The 22,394-nt window shown below is 39.3% G+C and overlaps 1 protein-coding gene across 1 annotated transcript in view; it reads right to left on the bottom strand.

Annotated features, from left to right (window-relative positions):
- Positions 1 to 22,394, bottom strand: part of KIAA1549 (KIAA1549 ortholog) — a 157,080-nt gene that overhangs the window by 74,955 nt on the left and 59,731 nt on the right. The window contains exons 3-7 of the mRNA XM_036760330.1: positions 13,467 to 13,555; positions 10,449 to 10,626; positions 8,630 to 8,757; positions 3,495 to 3,678; positions 664 to 723 (exon numbers count right to left, since the gene is read on the bottom strand). Of these exons, the coding sequence (XP_036616225.1) occupies positions 664 to 723; positions 3,495 to 3,678; positions 8,630 to 8,757; positions 10,449 to 10,626; positions 13,467 to 13,555 (639 nt within the window). The remainder of the gene's footprint in view (positions 1 to 663; positions 724 to 3,494; positions 3,679 to 8,629; positions 8,758 to 10,448; positions 10,627 to 13,466; positions 13,556 to 22,394) is intronic.

The raw sequence follows: 22,394 nt of genomic DNA, 5'->3' as shown, positions 1-22,394 counted from the left end.
AGACTGCCCATCTTTTCCCCACAACTATTTACTGTGATGTCTACTTGATCTACTGCCAGTTGGCATAGAACTGCAGGTTAACTTTTATTAAAGTATCTTATCTCTTTGTTCATTGTCTGACTCAAGCCAGGAAGCCTCTTATCTACTGTTTACACTGACTGCTGGAGTCCTTAGGACTGGAGAGAAATATGTAACTGTAGGGCAATAAATCTACATGTATACTACAAGAACCACTCTAAATGCATCTTATGGAGACAACAGCATCATGCCCCACCCCCTTTTTCTGGACTAGATCTGTTAATCCACTGATGTGACATAAAGAACTCCCATCAAGGAGATTCCCTCAACCAATGCACGTCCACATTGATCAGCATCGTTCCACAATCACTCAGAGGGGGTGAAGAAATTCATGCAGCAGCACCCAGTTTGTATGTATCTGAGGAAGTTTTTTCCATCTCAGAGGCTAGCTCTTTGTTTATTATGCCACACGGTTTCTAAATAATTCTTCCCAAGAAAAGAAAAAGTAGAGAAAACCAGTTCATAGGCATCTTTATCTTCAACTGATTTGGGCCACAAAATTAACATCTCCCCATAAATCCTGCCCCTGATTTTAGTAAATGAATAATGTTAGAGTCCTCAAAGTATCACGAAGGTTATACATACCTGTTCTTACCCAAGATGACTTCATTAGCTGAGATAAATTGAGCTGTGGATATTGGAAGGCTGTAAAAAAAAAAGAGAGAGAGAGAGTTGGAAGGGAAGAATGTGTGTGTGTGTGTGTGTGTGTGTGTGTGTGTGTGTGTGTGTGTGTGTATTTACAGCAGCCAGCAAGGATAAAATACTGCTTAAAAGTCACAACATATCTCAACTACATGTTTTCCTTATTTTCAAAATGCTAGGACAAAAGAATGTCGTCATGTACTCATAGGTTGTAAACAAATTCAAAGCACAATAGCTTCGAGGAGAAAGTATGTCTTCTATGATTGAGGGGGAAGGGGAGCAGTGAAGTAGAAGGAGATTCAAAGGATCAGAGATTTAAAGGCAAAAGGGACTTTGGAGGCCATCATCTGACTCTCTCTCATTTCACAGGCAAGGAAACCAAGCTCACCAGAGGCTAAGTGGCTTCTCTAAGGTCACAGGGGTAGTAACTGTCAGAGGCGGGATTTGAATCTACTTCCTATGACTCCAAAGCCAGGGCTCCTTCCATTGCACCATACTGCCTCTCAATTCAGATGTGCCAAGAAATGTCCCTGCTAACAATTTTCCTTTTTTTTAATTATTTTTTATTTTTAGTTTACAACACTTAGTTTTACATGGTCTTGAGTTTCAAATTTTCTTCCCTTCCCTCCCCTCTCCCCTTCCCCCAAGAGGGCATGCAGTCTGACATAGATCCTACATAAACCTTCCCATTAAACTTATTTACATAATAGGATGACAATTTTTCGTCTAAGAAAGTAAGGCAAGCAGGACAATGAATGGACTCCGAACCATGCCATATAAAGAATGTTTGAAATAACTGGGGATATTTAGATAGGAGAAAAAGAAAACTTAAGGAAAACATAACTGCTCTCCACACATTTTAAAGGCTCTTTAGCTTGGCCCCGGAAGGCAAAACTAGGAACAACGGACAGAAAATACAAGGAGGATCAATAGTTTGATGGAATGGACTACCTCAGGGAATAATAAAAAGCTCAAATTTCCACAGCACTTTGGTTTACAATGGGCTGTACGCACATATCTCATCTTAGCTGAATTTCACAGCCATCCTGTAAAGTAAGCAGTACAAATACAATCCCTGTTTTACAGATGAGTGTGCTGAAGCTCCAAAGGATTTGCCCAAAGTAATACGGCTAAGTAAGCATCAAAGCTGGGATTCATACTTAAGTCTCCTGAGTTCAAGCCCAAGGCACTTTACACGAGAGCATGTAATAGAATCTAAGTCCCTGCCACTAGAGGTCCCCAAGTAGAGGCAGGAGGAACACTTTGGTGAGATACAATTTGAATTGGAGCATCTCTGAGATCTCAGGCAATTTTGTAGTTCTAATTCTATAAACTCCCTTTTGCATATCTCCAAATACAAATCAGGATAAGATTTGCTAAGCTCACACTATTCTTAAAGATTAGAAATTTTTTATATGTTAAAATTCATTTGTTTGGATTTTGTTTTGTTTTGTTTTGTTTTACTCCTGGCAGGATTACGAATATATGAAGTTTAACTTGAGGAAAAATGAGAAGCAAAAATTTCCAAAATTTCCAAAAATTTCCAGTTCACTTCCAAGGACAACTTATATGTACAAACCCTCTACCTTTACCACTAAGTCAGAAAGATAAACCAAATTCCCTCCCTCCCAGAAAATCTATCATCCTTCAGAAGAGGGTTCTCAAACTTTTTATGACCATGGAACCTTTCTTTCTTGTTTTTATGACATGGAATTCCAGTCCTTATTCCAGCATGGAATAAGCATGGAGGTGATGAAACATGGAGGTGATGGACAGCTAGGTGGTACAGTGGATAGAACACAGGGCTCAGAGTCTAGGAGACCCTAATTCACATCTGGCTTCAGACACTTAACTAGCTGGGTGACTCTGGGCCAGTGACTTAACCCTGTTTATCTCAGTTTCTTCATCATCCACCATCTGTTAAAAAAAAAAAGCTGGAGAAGGAAATGGCACACCACTCCAGTATCTTTGCCAAGAAAACCCCAAATGGGGTCATGAAGAGTCAGACACAACTGAAAAAAGATTAAACAAAAACAATGAAACAAACCCAAACTAAACACAGTCACCAGCAGCTATGGTGCCAGAGAACTAGCACAGATCTTAGAGTCAAAAAACTAGAGTTCCCTGTCCTTGCTCTGACCCTTGCTAAGTGGGAGACCTTGGGCAAATGACCTCAGTCTGAGTTTCAGTTTCCTATCTGCAAAATAGGAGTGATAATGTTTGAAGGTCCTTCTTCGCAGGGCTATGAGAAACATGCTTTGTAAACAATAAAGTACTCTGTAAATGTGAAGTATTATTATTAGTTCATCTTCTCCTAGGAATCATAGTACTGACAGTGGACATTAAGGATCGATTATCTAGCCTAAAGGTTCTTAACCCAGCATCCATAAACTGTTTGGGCTTTTTTTAATAACTAGGTTTTTTTTAAACTTAGGTATTTCATTTTATACATTTAAAAACATAATCTGGAGAAAGGGATTCATGACATACACAAAAGATTAAGAATATCTATTCTAGTCCAATCCTTTTGTTCTACTGATGAAGAAAACATCTTAGAGGAGTACAAATGTTACACAGCTACTTAGAAATCTAGGAAAAGAGCACAGATTTTCTGATTCCCAGAGTCCAGGCTTTTTTCTACTGATATATTGCCCACCTCTCTGCTCAACATCTCTCTCAGTGGAAGAATTCTTAATGGATAGAACAACCCTACGTTCTAGGAAACAAAGTTTAAAAGTCAATGTTCTGAACCTCGAAGGGCATATCATACTCACGTTCAGCAATCTGTAGCACAGGATATCCCAGATAGAAACTGAATTCCACCATACTCAAGTTTCTGAGAATCTCACTGACTTCTGAGCCATTCAAGAACCCTTTCTTGCTTTTAACAGCAAAGATAATATTCACTGGTCCCTGGCGAGGAGCTGTCCATGATGTCCCCAGAGTAATATTCAATATCTGAAAGAGGCAAGCAAAAATCAAATTTTTTGTAGTTATTGGTTTAAATTATTATTTGTTATTGGGGAAAGTAGAGTTTAATAAGAGATTTAATAAGACAGCAACTGACTTTATTAAATAGCCATCTACTTTGTTAGTAATAATAGCTAGCATTTACATATTGCTTTAAGGTTTGCAAAGCACTTTGAATAAGTTGTCTCTTTTGGTCGGGGGAGGAGGGAGGGTGGGGTGGTGGGACAGGAACCACAGGAACCACAATCATTTCACTACATCTTGATGGACTAACAAGGCAGAAATTCCTTAACCACCTCCTGGCCTCATAGTGGAAAGTAAGGAGAAATAAAACATAACAAACTATGTTAAGTGAATAGACTCATTCACAGATGGAACAGCTATTTGTTGTCCTTGGATAAGGGACACCTGCAGCCTTCCCTAAATGGTTATCTCAACCCTGCAGTTTTGTCTAAAAGGATTTCTTTCACAATTGTCAAAGTCTTTAGTCACCTCCCCTAGAACAGGGAATGTCTTCTAATTCAGATAACAAACCATGCCATCTGAATGGCAAATATTCCCCCAGGACTCCCATCTCCTTTCTCCTTTGAATGATTTCCCCTTTTCTCTATTCCTCCCCCTACCGTGAAAGTATTACTTATCTATCCTAAGCTGCCTCAGGATGCTACTAACTGGCTACATATACTCCAGGCAGGTGTTATTCTCTGAAAAATTATAAAAACTGTATAAATCTGTACTCTAGGAAGTTGAAGCTGCTATTAAGCAGTTCCTGAGCATGCTGATATATTTCTTTGCTTTCATTTTGACCTCCTATCTTTGACCCAGGGCATCTGGGTGCACAGTGAATAGAGAACTGGGTTTGGAGTCAGAAAGGATCATCTTCCTGAGTTTGAATTTGGCCTCAGGCACTTCCTAGCTGTGTGACCCTGGGCAAGTCACTTAACCCTGTTTGTCTCTGTTTCCCCATCTGTAAAATGAGCTGGAGAAGGAAACAGCAAACCACTCCAGCGTCTCTGTCAAGAAAACTTCAAAATGGGGTCACAAGGAGTTAGACACAACTGAAAAATGACTCGATAACAAATCTTTGCCCTCCAGCGATCAGTGCCCTGCAGATAGGCATGACTAGCCCAGAGGTCCCATTCCTCTTACTGAAAAGGATTTCTTGACAAGCCCTTTCTAGAACACTGTAGCTCTTCTGCCGTTTGGTTTTTTTTTTCAGTTGTATCCTACTGTTTATGATTCCATTTGGGGGTTTTCTTGGCAAAGATACTGGAGAGGTTTGCCATTTCCTTTTCCAGCTCCTTTTACAGATGAGGACACTGAGACAAACAAGGTCAAGTGGCTTGCCCTGGGTCACACAGCTAGTACGTGTCTGAGGCCACATTTGAACTTAGGTCTTCCTGACTCCAAGCCCAATGCTCTATCTACTGCACCACCTAGCTGTCCGCACCCCAATAAGTAGGTGTTATTATTATCACCCCCATTTTACAGATGAGGAAACTGAGGCTGAGAGAAGTTGTAACTTGCCCAGAGTTACACAGATATTAAGTATGCAAGGCAGGATTTGAACTCAGGTCTTCCAGACTCCAAGTCTAGCAATCTATCCCCCTGAGCCACCTAGTTGTCAATGTATCTTTGAGCTTTCAATATGAGTTATCAATATCATATTGAGAATGTATCATCACCCTCTCCTCTCCTCTCTCTCTGTCTGTCTCTCTCCCTCTCTCTCCCCTCCTCCCCCCACCCCAACCTCCCAAAGCAGGGGGAAGCCCAGAAGCATCAGTCATTTCCTTGCTTTGTGGCTACAGTGGTTGTTTTTTCGGAAACCTTGCCACTGACTCAGACTCATGGGCAGTTCATAGCTTTAACTCCAGACCGGCTGCCCCAACCCTGACTTCTACACATCAGACTGGTCTTCTGCAGCACTTCACAGATCTGTCGCACTGTTAGAAGGTGCTTTTGAGAACCATTCTGAAACGTTTTCTCTGCCCTCTCCTCTCATGGGTATCCCATTTCATCTCCCCACAAAAGAACTTGTGAGCATCCATTCGATTCCATTCAACAAGCAGCTACTCTATGCCAGGCTGGGGATGGTGGTGACTGGAGATACAAAGACAAAAATGAAACTAATCACTGCAGTCAAGGAATTTATATTCTATTTCTGTAATCCTTTCTCTTCTTTTAAACATCACTATGACTTCCCAATAATTAAGAATGAATAATCATAATCGCTAGCACTTACATAGCACCTTAAGGTTTGCAAAGGGCTACATGTGTTATCTTCTGAGATCCTCACAACAACCCTGGGAAGTAGATGCTAATATTATTATTATCATTCCTATTTTACAGATCAGGAAACTGAGGCAGGCAGCAATTAAGTGACTTGCCCGGGGTCACACAGCTAGTAAGCATCTAAAGCCAGATTTGAACTCAGGTCTTCCTGGCTTCAGAACCAATGCTGCTCCCCACTGTGCCACCGTGCGTCCTCTATGAAATGAATGAAAAAGAATTTAATAAACACATTTTGTGTTAAGCATACAGGCTTTTAAGGTGGAAGGGACCTCAAAGGTCAGTCATCTAGTGCAATATCTTCATTTTACAGATGAGGAAACTGAGGTCCAGGAAAGTTAAGTGACTCGCTCAAAATAACACAGCTAGTAAATAGCCGAGGCAGGATTTGAACCCACCTCTTGGCACATGTATGCATGGGAGCCATCTTTCTGGAGGGGAGCTTTTTAAAGCTACATTTTGCTCTACAGAATCAAACATTTCCGGGGTTTTGGTTTTTATTTATCTGGAGGGGAGAAGGCAAGGCAATCAGTGTTAAGTGAATTGTCCAAGGCCACAGAGCTTGTAAGTATCAAGTGTCTAAGGCCGAATTTGAACTTGGGTCCTCCTGACTCCAGGGCCAGTGCTCTATTCACTGCACCACCTAGCTGCCCCCAGTTTTTATTTTTTTCCCCCCGGGCAGGGCAATTGGGATTAAGTGACTTGCCCAAGGTCACACAGCTAGTACATGTGACAAGTGTCTGATGCCGGATTTGAACTCAGGTCCTCCTGACTCCAGGGCTGGTGTTCTACTGACTGCGCCACCTAGCTGCCCCTAGTTTTTATTTTTAAACAACAAAAAGTAGAATCTTTATTTTATCATTCATCCTTCCCACCTGCCCAGGACACTGGGTTTCTGACATAATAATCATTGTTTCAATGCCGACAGAAGCGAATCCAAGTTAGGACCCAGTTGCTAGTGATCCTCTCTAGGCAGTTTTCAGGAGGGCTCCATGAAGACAACTCAAAAACCTAGATGTAGCGTCAGCAAAAAGTTCACTTCTCATCGACCACAGAGGAGTCTGGATATTACCACTAATTTATCACTTCCTCTGACCTGAACCCTCCCTGCCATCCTTCCCCAGAAGAAAAGCTGTTCCTGAATCATCATCTCCTTGGTCGATCAGTGCAGAAATAGAATTTGGTGAGTGCTTGGCAGCCCCACCCTACAGATACGATGGCTGTGGGCAGAGCTTCCCTGACAATGAACTGATACACTGCTTTGTCTTCCTCGGGTTTACTGCCAGGTCTCAGCACTCCATTGATTCTGCAAAGTGGCCCACAATCAAATACATGCCTTCTTTTGTGTGCACTTCAAGGGGTTCTGTCATCAGCAAAAAGCAGCTTCTGGATGAATGACTCTCTTGGTGGCTCAGTTACATTAAGTTTACTTGTAGGGTAACGTCAGGGAAGATTAGAACAACCCATGATCATTTTCTCTACATGATTTTATTCACCCGTTAGACTTATCAATGTTTCTAGTAAATAACCACTCAGTTATTAGAAGCCTGTGTGACTACTAGCTAATGGAGTTTCCTTAGTCTTTCTAAAAGCCACAAGTAGATAACATCAGAGCAGTCCACAAAAGAGGCATGAACCAGAGCCCCTTTGTGACTTCCACTCCCTTTTGAGATAGGGAACATTTATATGCCAAACAGGACCACAAGGGTGGAGTTACATACTCAACATTTCCACTTTGGGTTTATAGCAGCACATAAAGAAAGAGAGCACAGAACATTGGCCTCAGAGTCAATCACTTACAAGCTAAGTGAGCAAGTCACTTAACCTCTTAACCCACTTAACCTACAACTTCAGCTTCAATTTTCCCAAGTGCAAAATGAGGACGATAACAGTACCTTATCTCACAAGGCTATTGTGAGAATTAAATAAGCAATCTATGTAAAACATCTTGCAAAACCTTAAAGTGCTATACAAATACTAGCTATTAGTATACAGTCAAGGATGAAGGGGGAACGGAACCTCTTTACCCTCGTGTGTAAACTTGCTTCCCTATATAGGTTTGTGCTAACCTGACCTCCAATCTACAGGTCATTTTTTCACTCGTCATAGGTATAAGAAAACTGTGACAGTTAACATTTGATAGCCCAGATATATAAATTTGTATTGATTAGGTTTCCTAGCAACATTTGTTTTAATAGATTCATGATTCCTAAGGATTCTGAGGTTCCAGAATAAAAAAAGAAAAAAATTACCCTTCATCCCCACTATCTATATAGATCTATATAGATAAATACTATAGATGACCAGGAGGAGCTTGACCCCATCACCCACTTGAGCCAAGACCTCGGGCTCCAATTCCTTTGACCTGGCACTCCACTTGACCTGCAGAGGTCATACAGAGTTAATGCAGTACCCCTGAGAGCGGAAGCCATAGTCTTGACTTAGCTAAGTGGAATACTGGTTGAGCACTCAGCCTGAGTCAGGGTCAGCCCACTTGAAGGGTTAGAAGTCCTTGCCCAGGGGACAGGATCAAACCACGACCCAGCTGGGAGATGATTTCATAAGAGTCCGTTAAGTGCCTCCTGACCAAAACCTTCAGAAGCTCAGACAAGGGGCTGAAATATTGCTTTTCCTGAGTCTAAGGACTCACCTGCACTGTGAAGTTGTATGTCCCTTGGTGTTTTCTCACTTCAGTGAATGCTGTCATGAGGCCTTTCTCAAGGCGCTGGGTGAAATTGCAGAAGCCAGTGTCCACACTCTGAGGCACAAACTGAAGCACTGGAAAGAAGAAAGGTCGTTCTTCATGGGAATCGTGGCTTACATGCAGACAGGGATGAAGAAAGGCTCTTGAAAACAGGATTCTGTTTTCTGTGTCCTCCTTGCATTGAACATAGGACCTGGACACATCACCTCATACTAGCTTTTCTGCTTCACCTCACGTTACTCCCCTCCACAAACTGCTTCAGCCAAACTTAACCCAAAATGCACAGTGCATTTCCTTCAAAGCCTCTGCTCATACATCTACAATGTCCTCCCTCCCCTTCCTCTGAGTCCTAGCCATCCTTTAAAAGCCCAATTCAAATGCCACCCCCTCAATGAAGCTGTCCCAGACATCCCCCAAAGGAGAACTACCTTCACCCTCAGCCTGTCACTAAGTCCTTTTTTTGGGGAGTGGTGTTCAGTTGTGTCCAACTCCTTTTGCCCCCATTTGGTATTTTCTTGGCAGAGACACTGGAGAGGTTTGCTATTTCCTTCTCCAGTTCATTTTATAGATGAGGAAACTGAGGCAAACAGCATTAAGTGACTTGCTCAGGATCACACAGCTAGTAAGTGTCTGAGGCCAGATTTGAACTCAGGAAGATGAGTCTTTCTGACTCCAGGCCAGGCATCCTACCTGACTGTCTAAAATTTTAAACTTATGCTAACACTTAGCAACTATTTGAATGTCAAAATAAAAACATACCTAAGAGGCAAGTTTCACACACAATTAAAAAAAATTAAATTATCCTATCTCTCACTGTTCTATTTTACTAGTTGAACAAGGACCATGGCATTCTTTAGCTAAAGTAAGAACTCACCTCAGAATTTACTAAGTGGAGAACCCTTGCTTCAGGTTTTAAGTGTCTCTTTTGCTCTGTCCGAAGCCATGTACAAGTGTTTTTATTTAGGTAATTTTCTCAATTGCCTCATGTCCTACACCTGCAGATCTATGGCACTGCATCACACTTGTGATGAAGACTGAGAGTTTGGAAGAGGTTCTGGAATGTAGAATTTGCCATTCTATCTACTGTTATAGTAATTAAGACACTCTACAGCTATATTTATTATTAACCTATTTCTTCTATATATAACTTTATTTTGATGGTAAGAAATCTGAGCAGCCACACATCCATCAAATCTTTGTTTTGTACCTATCCTACATTATAGTGTACTTTTAGACATCTATAAATGTGTCTCATCCTCCCACTAGCCTGGAAGCTCCATGAAGGCAGGGCCATGTCTTACACAAAGTGGGATATCTCTCCCAGTACCTAGCACTTGTGGTTTGTATATCATAGGCACTTGATTATATGCTGAATGAATGACTAGTGGAACAGTCTGTATCTGCATGTACATATGATTGTTGAACAGAACTCAAATCTGACCTCTCAGGTATAATTTTTCCCCACCAGGATGGCCGGAAATTATGCTTATAAGAGACACCCAATCTAAAATATGCTTCCACGTGTAAAATCAAAATTGCTTCAAATAATTGTAAGCTCCCCCACTGGACTCTAAGTTCCTTGAGGAACTGTCTTTTGCCTCTTTTTGAATACCCAGCACTTAGCACAGTGCTTGGCACATAGGAGGCACTTAATAAATATTGATTGATTGATTGACCAAGGGAGGTTTACCCATATTATTTTACAACATAAAAAAGTCCAGAAGTCCCTTTAGAAATCAAGATAAATGTTGTTTGGAAAACCCACCTGTCTGAACTTGGAATCTGGAATCTGGCACAGTGAAGGAAGGCTGCAGTGATAGAATTAAAGGAGCCTGATCCCGGACAAGGTTGCTATTTATAAGAACGTTTATGACCGCAATTGCTGTGTAAATGAAAGGACCAGAAGTAACCAGGAAAGAGAAATCTGGGAAAATTTCATAAACCTGTAAGAATGAAAAAAATAATAAAAGAAAGCAATTCTCAAACATGAGGCAGCTATTAGCTAACATCAGGAGGCAAACCTAAAAGGAGATTAATTAGGGTTTTTTTTTTAAATTACTTCCTATTGGAGGCAAAATGAATTCTAGATAATTCCAATTTCACTTCAATCATTGGTTTCATACATTTGTCAACCTATCATTTACAAAAGTTACTAAAAAGCACCTTTCCTCCCCCAAATTATACAAAGTGACCTAAGCATGGCCATCAAGAAGGGAGGAAAGCAGAGGATTTTGTATATGTACTTATTATATCGCTCAAGCTAGAATCTTGGCGAGTTGCACATTACTGCAAAGTGCTGGTTGGGGAAATAATTTTCTTCCAGCAACTCATTTAGACCACTCCAGAAGGTAGCATTAATTCTGCAGGAAATTGCTCACCTGGGTTAATAAATGCAGGTGATGTACTGGGATGATGGCCAGTAGAAAAGGCATGACAAGAGGACAACCAAATGGAAGAATGTGCATGTATGGATCTGCATAAAATGTTAAACCATTTAATCAAATGAATGATTCCTCAGGATTCTAAGCTTCAACAATAAGCTGGGTAAAAAAGCAAAGGTAATTACAGAGTTGCTGAGGTCATCCTACTCCCTTTACTGCCAAATTACATCCTTTCACTATTAGAACCCTTAAGTTAGATTTGCATGGATTCTGCAAGAAATCCCCCTTTAATTGCCACAAACCATGGACTTAGTGTGTTCATCTCTACCCCTTAACCTCTCTTCCTTGTCCCCTTTCTCAAATTCCACACTCAGTCCCCAGACCTGTACTTTATTTAGCCCTTCACATAAATGCTATGTCTGCTTGTGTGTACAATAAATTTGTCCCTTAGAGTATGATCAAAGGATTTTTATAGACACAGCAAATCTTGATTTTAGCAAAGCATCAAAGGCTTACAAAAGATCTTTGTAGATAAGAGGACAAAATGTGGACCGGATAATAATGCTGTTACATGAGCTTTAAAATGTTTGAACAACTTTTATCCCTGGTGTGTCAATTTATTATTCAGTACATTACTCAAAATGTTACACCAGTTTAATTTGGTACACGTTTCTATTGGGTTACAACATACATGGCCTTGTTCTCTTTAACACTTCTGCTGAAGAAGGCACAGAAAGATTATGGAGCTGGGTGAAAACCAGGAAGATTAAGTTCAAAGGGGATAAAAATGTAAAGTCTGGCATTTAGGATTTTTTAAAAGTGAACAGGAATGGGATGCTCTGGTTTGGCAATATGTATGAGAAAGGTCTGGGAGTTTAACTGACCACAAGCTTCATAGACAACAATGTGAGACAGAAAAAAAGGGTATAATAGAACCTCAGCTGCATTGACAGAAAATCAATGCATAGATCATATGTAGCAATAGTCTTGCTGGATTCTGCTAATCAGTCCACAGGGCTGTAGAATCATGCTCAGTTTTAAGTGCCACACTTTTGGGGGAAGGCAACTGGGGGCTAAGTGACTTGTCCAGGGTCACATGGCTAGTATCTGAGGCCCGCATTTGAACTCAGGTCCTCAGGACTCCAGGGCCAATCTGGACCCCACTGTGCCACCTAGCTGCTTCTAGGTGCCACATTCTAAAAGAAACATTAAAACTACACTGTGTCAAAAAGAAAACTATGAGAAAGGTGAGAAAGCCAGAAACCAAACCATACCAGTCACAGAATGACTTAAGGAAACAAGTGTATCTAGCCTGAAGAAGAAAACAAGAAACATAGGACATGATCGATGCCTTCAAAGTAGATGGTTGGTTCTGTGTTGGTCCAGAAGGCAAAACCAAGCCTAAGAAAAGGATTATGTTTCTTTTCAACAGGTATGTTTCTTCTCAACAGAAAAGACCAACAATGGACCAGGCTGCCTTAGCTAGGAGCTATCGCTGAAGGTATTTAAACAGAGGTTGAATTACCATCTCTCAATGATATCATGAAGGGATCTCTTCACAGTCTAGGAGGCTGGACTGATTTATCTTTGAGGTCCCCTTCAATTCTGAATTCACTAATTGTCTGCCTTGTCCCTCACCTTTAGATAGCAACTTTCCTGGTTTTAATAATTAGATTATCTTCTTAATCTCTCTCTCTCTGTTTTGTCCTCCAAGAACAGCTGACTACTACTCTGGAACTGTTGTCCTTTTTCTTACACTAAATTTCTGATGTCCCTGGTAATGCAGCATCTTGTTCAAACCACTAAGGTGAGGGAATGATAGCAGCCTGAATAGCAATTACTCTTAATTTAGGGAAGCTGACAGGTCATTGTCCGGGCTGAACCCTCAACAGAAGCAAGTTCCACATTTCTGCCTACCAAAGCAACAAGTAGAGAGGGAGAGCAAGAAAATGGGATTAATGCCCCACTGATTTATATACCCATTCTTGTCATGCTTTTTCTACTGACCAGAATTAAGGCGCTCAAATGCCCAGCTAGGGTGAAGGCCACCAGGAGCCTGTCTTCTTGGCATATCTCTGGTCCCCTACAAGGGAGAATCAGAGTTGTCTCAGGAAAGATCCAACTCCACATAGCCCTCCCCACCCTATTAAGTCCTATTAAGTTTGGGTAAAAATAATTTTTAATTTTGAAATGATTACTCCATATATTACCATATATAAAGAATTTTTTTATACAGGAATAAGAAATGCACCAAAAATGTATGAAAATTCACAGAAGAAAAAGAAAAATGTGGCTAGAGCAAATGTAATCGTTTTCATTTGCAACAGATCAACTTCTTTTCATTCAGATGTGGATCCATTCTAACATTCCAATGTGAGATGCCTATGTGTAAGGCTGCTTACCTCCAGTTCTACTGCCCGGCTGAAGTGAACTCTCAGCACTTCCTTGATCGCTGTAATGATGTATTCCTGCACAGCTCTTCGGGCCAGCACTAGAAATGAAGCCAATCAAGAAATACCTTAGTTTCATAGAAATACACTATAGATAACTAACTGCTTCTATGACTCTGGACCTCCATCTATCAATATCTCCAAAAAGCATTAAGATGTTTAAAGTAAAAACATCAACTAGGAAAGCAGCAGAAGTTAATGCCTGTTTTCCCAAAATAAATTCAATTTTACCAGGTAATTACACTGCTCAAATGATTAGCTCAACATATTTAAAACAACCTAATAGGGTCTTTTCACCAGGTGGGAAATATTTCAGGTGTCATATAGGTACATGAGGACTTGTTCAGGCAACCTACCAAAAGAAGTCACTTATTCAGGGTTGGGAATCTCTGGCTCATAAATTGGATCTGACCTTGATAGCAAATGCTAAGGTCTAAATTTTATGCCAAGAGCTGCAAAAATCAAGCATCACATGTATACACTTCAGTAGCAATGATTTAAAGGCCCTACAGATTACACTGACATAAGACACTATTTTTTCACTGCATAATGGAACTATATACACCGCTTACTAAACCTGAGACTTAAAACATTTCATCATTAAAAATGAGGGTGGGAAAAGTGAATTTAAGGATAGTTGTGCTTTCATACTTGAATAGTAATTAAAACACTTAGAATCATTTATTCTTAGAGGTATTAGGGTCTTAAAATTTCACATAATTTAATCCCTTCATTCTACAATGAAAAGAACTAATGTCCCAAGAGTTTATATAATTTACCCAAGATCATACAGTCAGTGAAAGACATATTCTGGCAATGAACATGCCTTTAGAAAATTACAGAGTGGTTTTTTTTCCCTCAAAAAAAATAATGGGACTAGGAAATGTTTCTCTCTTAGGACTCCAATAAACTTTAAAAAAAAAACTTTCTCCTTTTTCCTTTCCTAATTTTTTTCTTCCTTTCTCTTTTCGGTCTCTTTCCTTTAACCTGCCACAATACAGAACAAAACTATTTTTCAAGTCATTTATGTAATAGAAGATTCTGTTCATGGTTCTTAAATTAAGAGAGAAATGAAATATTCTCTTTTTTCTCTCTTTCCTCCCCTCCATTAAAATAAGTTGCTTGTTATTTATGTGATCCTCAACTTACTTTGTTTTTGTGGTCCTAAAAAATGAGGTTTTCCACCTCTGCTAGTCACTTATGGAAGTTATCAATCTATAGAGAGATCTAGCCAAAGTAACAATATCCCTATGTAACTTATGAGATGAGCCCAGGGAAAGATTTCAGGCATCTCAGAGTGCTGAACTTGGAGTCAGGAGATATAGGATTGACTCCTAATTAAGAACTACAATTTATATAATAACTACAACATTAAAAAGAAAAACAACGATCAATGCAATAACTAATCATTTTTTTCTGATGATCAATGATGAAGCATGTTACCCACCATGACAAAGAAGTCTAGGAGGACTCAAAGAACAAAATGAGATATACATTTTTGGGCATAGTCTATGCATTGATTTGTTTTGCTTGACTATACTTACTATTACAGAAGATGAGAGTTGAGGAATTTGGGAGGGAGAGGGAAATAACAGGGAAGATGCCAAGAAACAAACAAACAAAAAGAAATGAGATCATTGTTATCATTTGTTAAATGAAAAGAAGAGAACAGAGGTTCAGAAAAAGACACAGAAAAGCAGGATACTTTTGAAACTAACATGCTTAATTATGTTCATTTTTAAAAAATGCAAACTGAACAGAATAGAAATTTATAGTTACATGTACTAGGCTTTTTCTGTTCTGTGTACAAGGAAATGACTATTTGTATGATGTTTGTCAAATATAGAACAAATCCTACCTAAGACACTTACTAGCTGTGTGATCATGGACAAGTTACAACCTCTTAGAGCTTCAGTTTCCTTATCTGCATAATGAGCATTAAAAAAAAAAAACCTTAAAATTCCCTCCTCACAGCGATAGTCAATATCGTCAGCACACAGATAATACTATAGTACAAAATGACTCATGGTTTCACCAAACGCTCTTATATACATCTCCCAAAAAAAAGAATGTGGCAGAGTCTTACAGAAGCCCATTTTTTTTTAAAAAAGCACTTTCTAAGTAAATGATCAAAATCTTAAACCTGACATGCGGTCATAACTGCCACAAAGTAAATCAGTTTAATTCTCAAAGCACTTTGCAACCTTTAATGCATATAAATGAGTTATTATTATTTCCATTACATATTATATATTACATTAGTAATATATTGTTTATATTTATATTATTATAAAGCATATGAACGAATTGTTATCATTACTCCCTTATTCGGCCACAGATTTTTAACCTTGTATTTAAATGCGAATGGACTGGAAATGGTCTATAACTTGTAGACTACCAAAATGTGTGTGTGTCTGTAGAGATTGAACACAAGTGAAAGACAAAAAAAGGAATAGGAAAAAAAGGGAAACCTAAGGAGAGGGGGACAGCAAAGAAAGGAAAAGAGAGAGGAATCAAAAAGAAAGAGATGAGGCTAGTGAGCCGTGATAGAATGACAAAAGCTGCTTATGATCTCTTTTACCTTGAGAAAAATTGCATTGCCTTAATTTATTATTTTTTATTTATTTTTATCATTATTTATTTATAAATATATTAAATCATACCATTAGGTGGTAGAAGTACTAGATGTTTCTCCTTTTATATCAATATGACATCTGTCTTTTCTAACCAATTAGATTTCCTTCAAGTCTCTCTCTAAATTAGTACTATAAAGACATAAAATTGTATAATTTGGGATTAAGTTACTTGGTTACATACAAAAAAGTATAATCGGCATCCAGATGGCACTGTAATACAAAATGCCTTATGGTTTCTCCAAATGCTCTTATATACATCTCCTAAAAAATACAAGATTGTAGCAGAGTCCTACCCCATTAAAAAAAAAAACAGTCCTCTCAATGAGTGACCAAAACCTCAAACCCCACTTGTGGTCATAATTACCACAAAGTAAATCAATTTAACTCTCAAAGTTGTTCATTTCCCTTAGTTTTGTTCTTTGTGGAATGTTAGCAACTAGTCAATATTCTCCTTTCATATGCTTGAGAATGGTTATTAAGTTGTTACTCAGGCATTTTTGTCTCCAGGTTAAAGTCATTCATTCATACTGTACATAGAATGTTCTGCAAACCTAAAAGTGCTACATAGATGCAAGCTAGATAGTATTTATTCAATTCTATCTCTGCTGCTGGTTCCTCTTTCTAAATGTGGACAAACCCTGAAGTTCTGCTCTAACCTTTCTTCTCTATATGGTCTGTCCCTCAATCCTCTTACCAGTGTGCGAAGTGGATTAATACAAGATGAAGACATCCATACCTTTCCCTGAACCATGCTTTTGTAGCAGCTAAGTGGAGTAGTGGTCAGAGCATGGCACCTTGAAGTCAGGAGCACCAGAGTTCAAATATAGCCTTAAATACTAATTATTTATATAAACCTGAAGAAGTTACTTAACCTTCCTCTGCTTCAGTTTCTTTATCTATAGAACAGGGACAACAGTGGTATCTACACCTCCCAAGGCTGATGTAAGGCTAAGATAAGATAATATTTATAAAGTGCTATATAAACGTTAGTTATCCTCACGAATCACCATCATCCTTTGGTGGTATCATATTCTTCCACAGCTTGACAGAACATCCTCTACTGAGGATGATTCTTTAATCTCTATCTCTAGCCCTGACTTTGTGACTTGAGGTCTCTATCCACAGATACACAGTACTTTTTCTGCACCTGCCTGCTAATATTTCCCCCCCCCAGCTATACCAGTGACATCACAATATATATGAAACCCTCAAACTTGAAATCATCTTTGATTTTTCCTTCAAATCCACCAGTATCCAGCATCATCAATGCCTATTGATTGTTTCCTTAACAACATCTCTCCCTCCCATTCAAATGAGATCATATTTGCAAAGTGCTTAACTTTGGCAAAGCCCATAGTGGCTAGCACATGGTAGACAACATTATATGGATGCTTACTGCCTTTCCTTCTCTTATTCTCTATTCCTTCTTTTTTATTCCTGATGCCAGGACCTTTCTTTGAGCCCATATTGCTTATCAATCCCTATTTCTTCACTCACAGGTCTATTAATTCTCTGGATTGCTTGACCCCCTCACCAGCTGCCTTGACCACCTAGGGATGGTGGTCATACCACACTGAGGCCTGCTTCTTCTGACTGGTGAGTCTCTGGATGGGATCTCCATTTCTTGAGGGGCCCTGGCCACGCTGCTCACTTCACCCCTAGTTTAACTCACTCTCTGGACTGATCCACTTCTCCATCAACTTTCTTGCTTCTGTGTAAGCACCCTCCTATTCCCTTCCCCCAGCTTTCAAGATCTCCATTATGTTTTGTCTTTCTCTATTAAAAGTTTCTTGAGAGCAGAGACAGTCTTGTTTTATTTGTATTCTCAATGCTTAGCACAAGTGCCTGGCACATAAATATGTGCTTAATATCTAGCTATACACAAAATAAATCTAGAATACTATAAAGACCTAAGCAGTCATGCAGCCTCTAGTCTCTTCTCCCTTCCAGCCCATCCTATACAATGTCATTATGTTTAGAAATAATATTTCTAAAGTATAATTCTGATGTCACTGTCCTATGTAAATGTCCCACCCTAAGTGCAAACACCCCAGCTTGTCATTCAAGGCTTGTCTAATATTTATTAAGCCCCTTGAGGGTAAAGAATGATCTTTGTTTTCCTTTCCCAGAATCTCATGTAGTATCTTGCACATAGTTTTATTAGGTATTAAGTATTCTATTCACAATTAGATCCCATGGATCAGCAAGTGAGGTATTCAGGCAAGACTGGGGCTCTAATAAGTCATAAGAGAATGGAAAAAAAAACCAACAACAAAGTGTGGATCTGATTTTTAAAATTCCTTTTAGGGTAGGTGATGGGCACAATCAGTTTAAGGAGGAGTTTATACAAGACGGAAGATCCGAAGGCTGGGGATACAAGTCTATGTTGTAAGTAAGACTGTGTCTACATGCAGAGTAGGAATAAGATAAAGGGCTAGCTTTCACTAGTGGAATAAAAGTTTGTTGAACTGAAAGAAAGCAGACAGCCTTGGTCAGAAAACAACATCATAGACGAATTCAAGAATGAATTAAATTGCCCACTGTCTAACTAGGACAAAAGAGCTCTTTTTAACTGAAAGCTGCCTGAGATTAAGAGACTAACTAATATCCCCAAGGCAAAGTCCTTAACAGTCCAAAACTCTTACTTTCAAAGGGAATTCCCTAACTCCAGAAACAGAATCATCCTTTTGCCTAAGACCGCTTCACTGTTAAGAGTCAGTGAGCAAAATAATATCCTCCAGGAAAGGACGGATTTCTGTTGGGACGGTCAAGGTCTCCCTCATTTTACTAGAAGGGGCCTCTACTAGGTCAAGTACCTTCCTCCGGGGTTCTATATTTCCCTGGAGCTGTAACGATGGCTCTGATGGACAGATCCGTGGCTCAGGCATTGATCAATGGTACTTAATAGATTTCTCTAAAATGAACGAATGATTACTCACATGCGATCAAAGGCTACAGAGCCTGCAGCTGAGTATGATCGTGCCATGGCTACGGAATCACCTCACAGGCTTGTTTTCGAGGCACAAGTGAGATAATGTAAAGATCTTACAAAACCTTTAAAAACAAAAAAACAAAGCCAGTAGCTTTCTAGGCAGTGCGATGGATAGAGTCCTAAACCTAAGCTCAAATCTGGCCTCCTAAGCTTAGTTGTGTGAGCTGAGGCAAGTCGCTTAGCTGCTGTCTGCCTCACTTTCCTCATCTACGAAATGGAGATAATTCTGGCTTCTCAGGATCAAATGAGATTATGTTTGTAAAGCATTTTGTAAACCTTAATGAATGCTAGCTATTATTATCAGCTTTCAACTATTTTTTATTGAATGAATATGTATCTTGTCTCCCCAACCAGACTGTAAATGCCTGTGGTCAGGGACTGTGTGTCACATTTTCATAGGATCATAGATTTGAGGCTACGGTGAATGTTAGAGGTCAGCTAGTCCAAGACCTATAATTCACAGATGAGGAGGCAGAATCCTTGAGAGGCTGAACGATTTGCCCAAGGTCACACTGGTGGTAGGTGGTAGAGTCAGATTTTGAACCTCCATCATCTTACTCCAAATCTATTGTGCCTTCCACCAAACCGTGCTTTAGACCTTGCCGTACTGCCAGCACAGGGCTAGGGACGTACGAAGTTCGCTATAAATATCTCTTGATTAAAGATGCGGTGATGATGTTTTACTTGGTGATTGGGGTAGGGTTAAATTTAGAGTAATTATCAAGTACCTCTGACTTAATCACAATGAGACCAGGGTACCACCCATCTCCTAAAAAAGCTCAGATTTGCCTTTCTTCCTGTACACTTCCCCTCAGATCCAATATCCCGCTTGATTCAAGGAAGTGTTGTCTGGAAGAGGAAAGAGCTCAAGTACTCAAAAAAGTAAGCTAGTAGAAAGGAATTAGGAATTAAAAGATATAGGTTGAGGTCTTTTGGTAGCCGTGTCACCTCGGTTTCCTCATCTGTAAAATGAAGACTTGGTGAAATGCAGAGCCCCTTAATGGCTCTGAATCCACAGATTACAGGAGTATAGGGTTTCATACACCCACCTACCAACTAAAGTACAACATCGGCTAAATTAAATTCCCAAATTATTTTTTAAAAATTAAGAATGACACGGACTCTTTAGCTCCAAACAATTGAGACGATCCCTTCTCAGCAACTAACCCTGAAATGCTCAGCTGAGGATCTCTATAGTTTAAGTTTAAGGCTCTACCTGTTTTTTAAAAGATGACCCATTCCCATCCACACTGAGATAACAGTTGGCATTTAGATCTGAATGTGAATGAAGGATCTAAGAATAGCTGTTGTCTAATTGTTTTTTTAATTTCAGGGATGGGATGGATTAAGGGTTAAGAAGAAAGCCTAGGGATAGATTACACTTCAGTGGAGGTGGTAAGTAATTAAAATGATAAAATAATAATAACAACTCATTTCTATAGTTTTATTATGTACAAGGTACTTTTCTCACCACAGCTCTGGGACAACCAATGTGTGAATTTGTTTTATTATTTTTATTTTTTATAAGGGAAGACTTCTATTTGTTTGGTGGAGACTTGGGAGGTAGTATGAAAGGGAGAGAGATACAGAAAGAGAGAATGTGTGAGAGACAAAGAGAGTGAGACTCTCATGAACTCCAGGGGCTGCATGAAAAACATTAGAACTGAGGAACAGTACAAGTGTTCAGCATACATGTACCCATGTCTGCCTCTCCTGGTCTTTCCCCCTGCCATTCTTGCATTGTCCACTATGGGCTATGTAGGACAATCAGCTGCACATGCTCCTTCCTAGACAGGCAAAAGCAGTGCCTCTTATGTCTCCACATTCAAGATTCTCTTTCTGCCTGCCTAGGCTCTTCTCCTTTATTCCCTCCCCAAACATTAAGGATAATAACTGGAGGATGGAATTGCATCCATCCTTTGCATAACTGGAGGACAGAACTTAAAAATGAAAAATCACAATTCAAGGACAACTAATAATGTGCTTCTTTCATTTGGATCTATGTATCTTTGTGAGTTATCTGTTTCAGCTACGGCAGCTATTAAAATCAAGTACCGAAATAAACTGGCCTCGAAACCAAAACATCCCATTGATACATCACAAAGTATTAAGCCATGATTTTTTAAAATAAGATGAATATTCAAATGCTTTTAATGAAAAATGTCATATTTTCAGTGAGCAAAAAAGGTTTTGCACTGTTAATAAATAGGATAAAATTATTTTAAATGATTTTGAGAGGCAGGAACAGGGTAGGGAGAGTAAGGAGCTTATACTATATTGGAGGTGGGAAGCAAAGGAAATGGCCAGCAATTTTATCCCAATTTCTCTTGCCTCTACTTGTATTTCCATTTTCCTCTACCATCCTGTTTTTCAATTGCTTTTGTCCTCCTCCATCTCAAAATTTCTTTCCTCTCTTCTGCTCCAATTATTTTGCCCTTTTCCTTGTTCTCCCTATTCCTATTAACTGAAACTTACCAAATAATAGATGAAACAAATATAGATGAAAGTCTTCCATTAACTGTTATTCACTTATGCATTTTTAATTGAACCTATATTGGTATATAAGTTTCAGGGACATCAAAAGTTACTTATCAGGAAAAAGTTAGGAGCTGCTGATTTATACTAAGTGACCTAAATTCCTTTAGCATAATCCTTATCATCTTCTGCTCCATTAGATGCACTTTGAATTATGATAGCCAGAGAGCATTAACATCTAACAAGAGAAAATCTTAATAATCTGAACATTTAATCAATTAACCCATACCAAGGTAGGAACCAGGTTGGAAATATTAATGGAATAACAGGATGGCTAATTTCTCCATTTTTTCCCTTAGATTTCCAGTGGCAACCAAAGGGAATAACCAAAGAATGCTAGATCAAAGGTACCCCTTCTTTCAAGGAAGCATGTCTATGTTTATGAGAATACAAACATATTGTTGCCCTTAACTTCTCACTCAGGGTACCTAGCAGTTTACCCTAGATATGTAACAATTTTATTTATTTGATCATAGTATCCATGAATATGAGAATCATTGTGGCAGAGTGATTACAAGACCAACTCTAAAGCCAGAAACACCTGAGTTTAAATCCCGCTTCTGTGCAACCCTGGGCAAATCACTTAACCTCTTGCCAATGAAATAACAGATCTAGTTCCTGTCTCTATCCATAACATGAATTTAAAGTTAGCAAGGAATAGTTGATAGATTTTGGAGCCAGGAAGACTTTGATTCAAATTGCCAAAGAGCTTAACAT

Source organism: Trichosurus vulpecula, chromosome 5 (assembly GCF_011100635.1).
Source record: "Trichosurus vulpecula isolate mTriVul1 chromosome 5, mTriVul1.pri, whole genome shotgun sequence".
Taxonomy (NCBI): domain Eukaryota; kingdom Metazoa; phylum Chordata; class Mammalia; order Diprotodontia; family Phalangeridae; genus Trichosurus; species Trichosurus vulpecula.
This window is presented reverse-complemented; position numbering and strand designations above follow the sequence as displayed.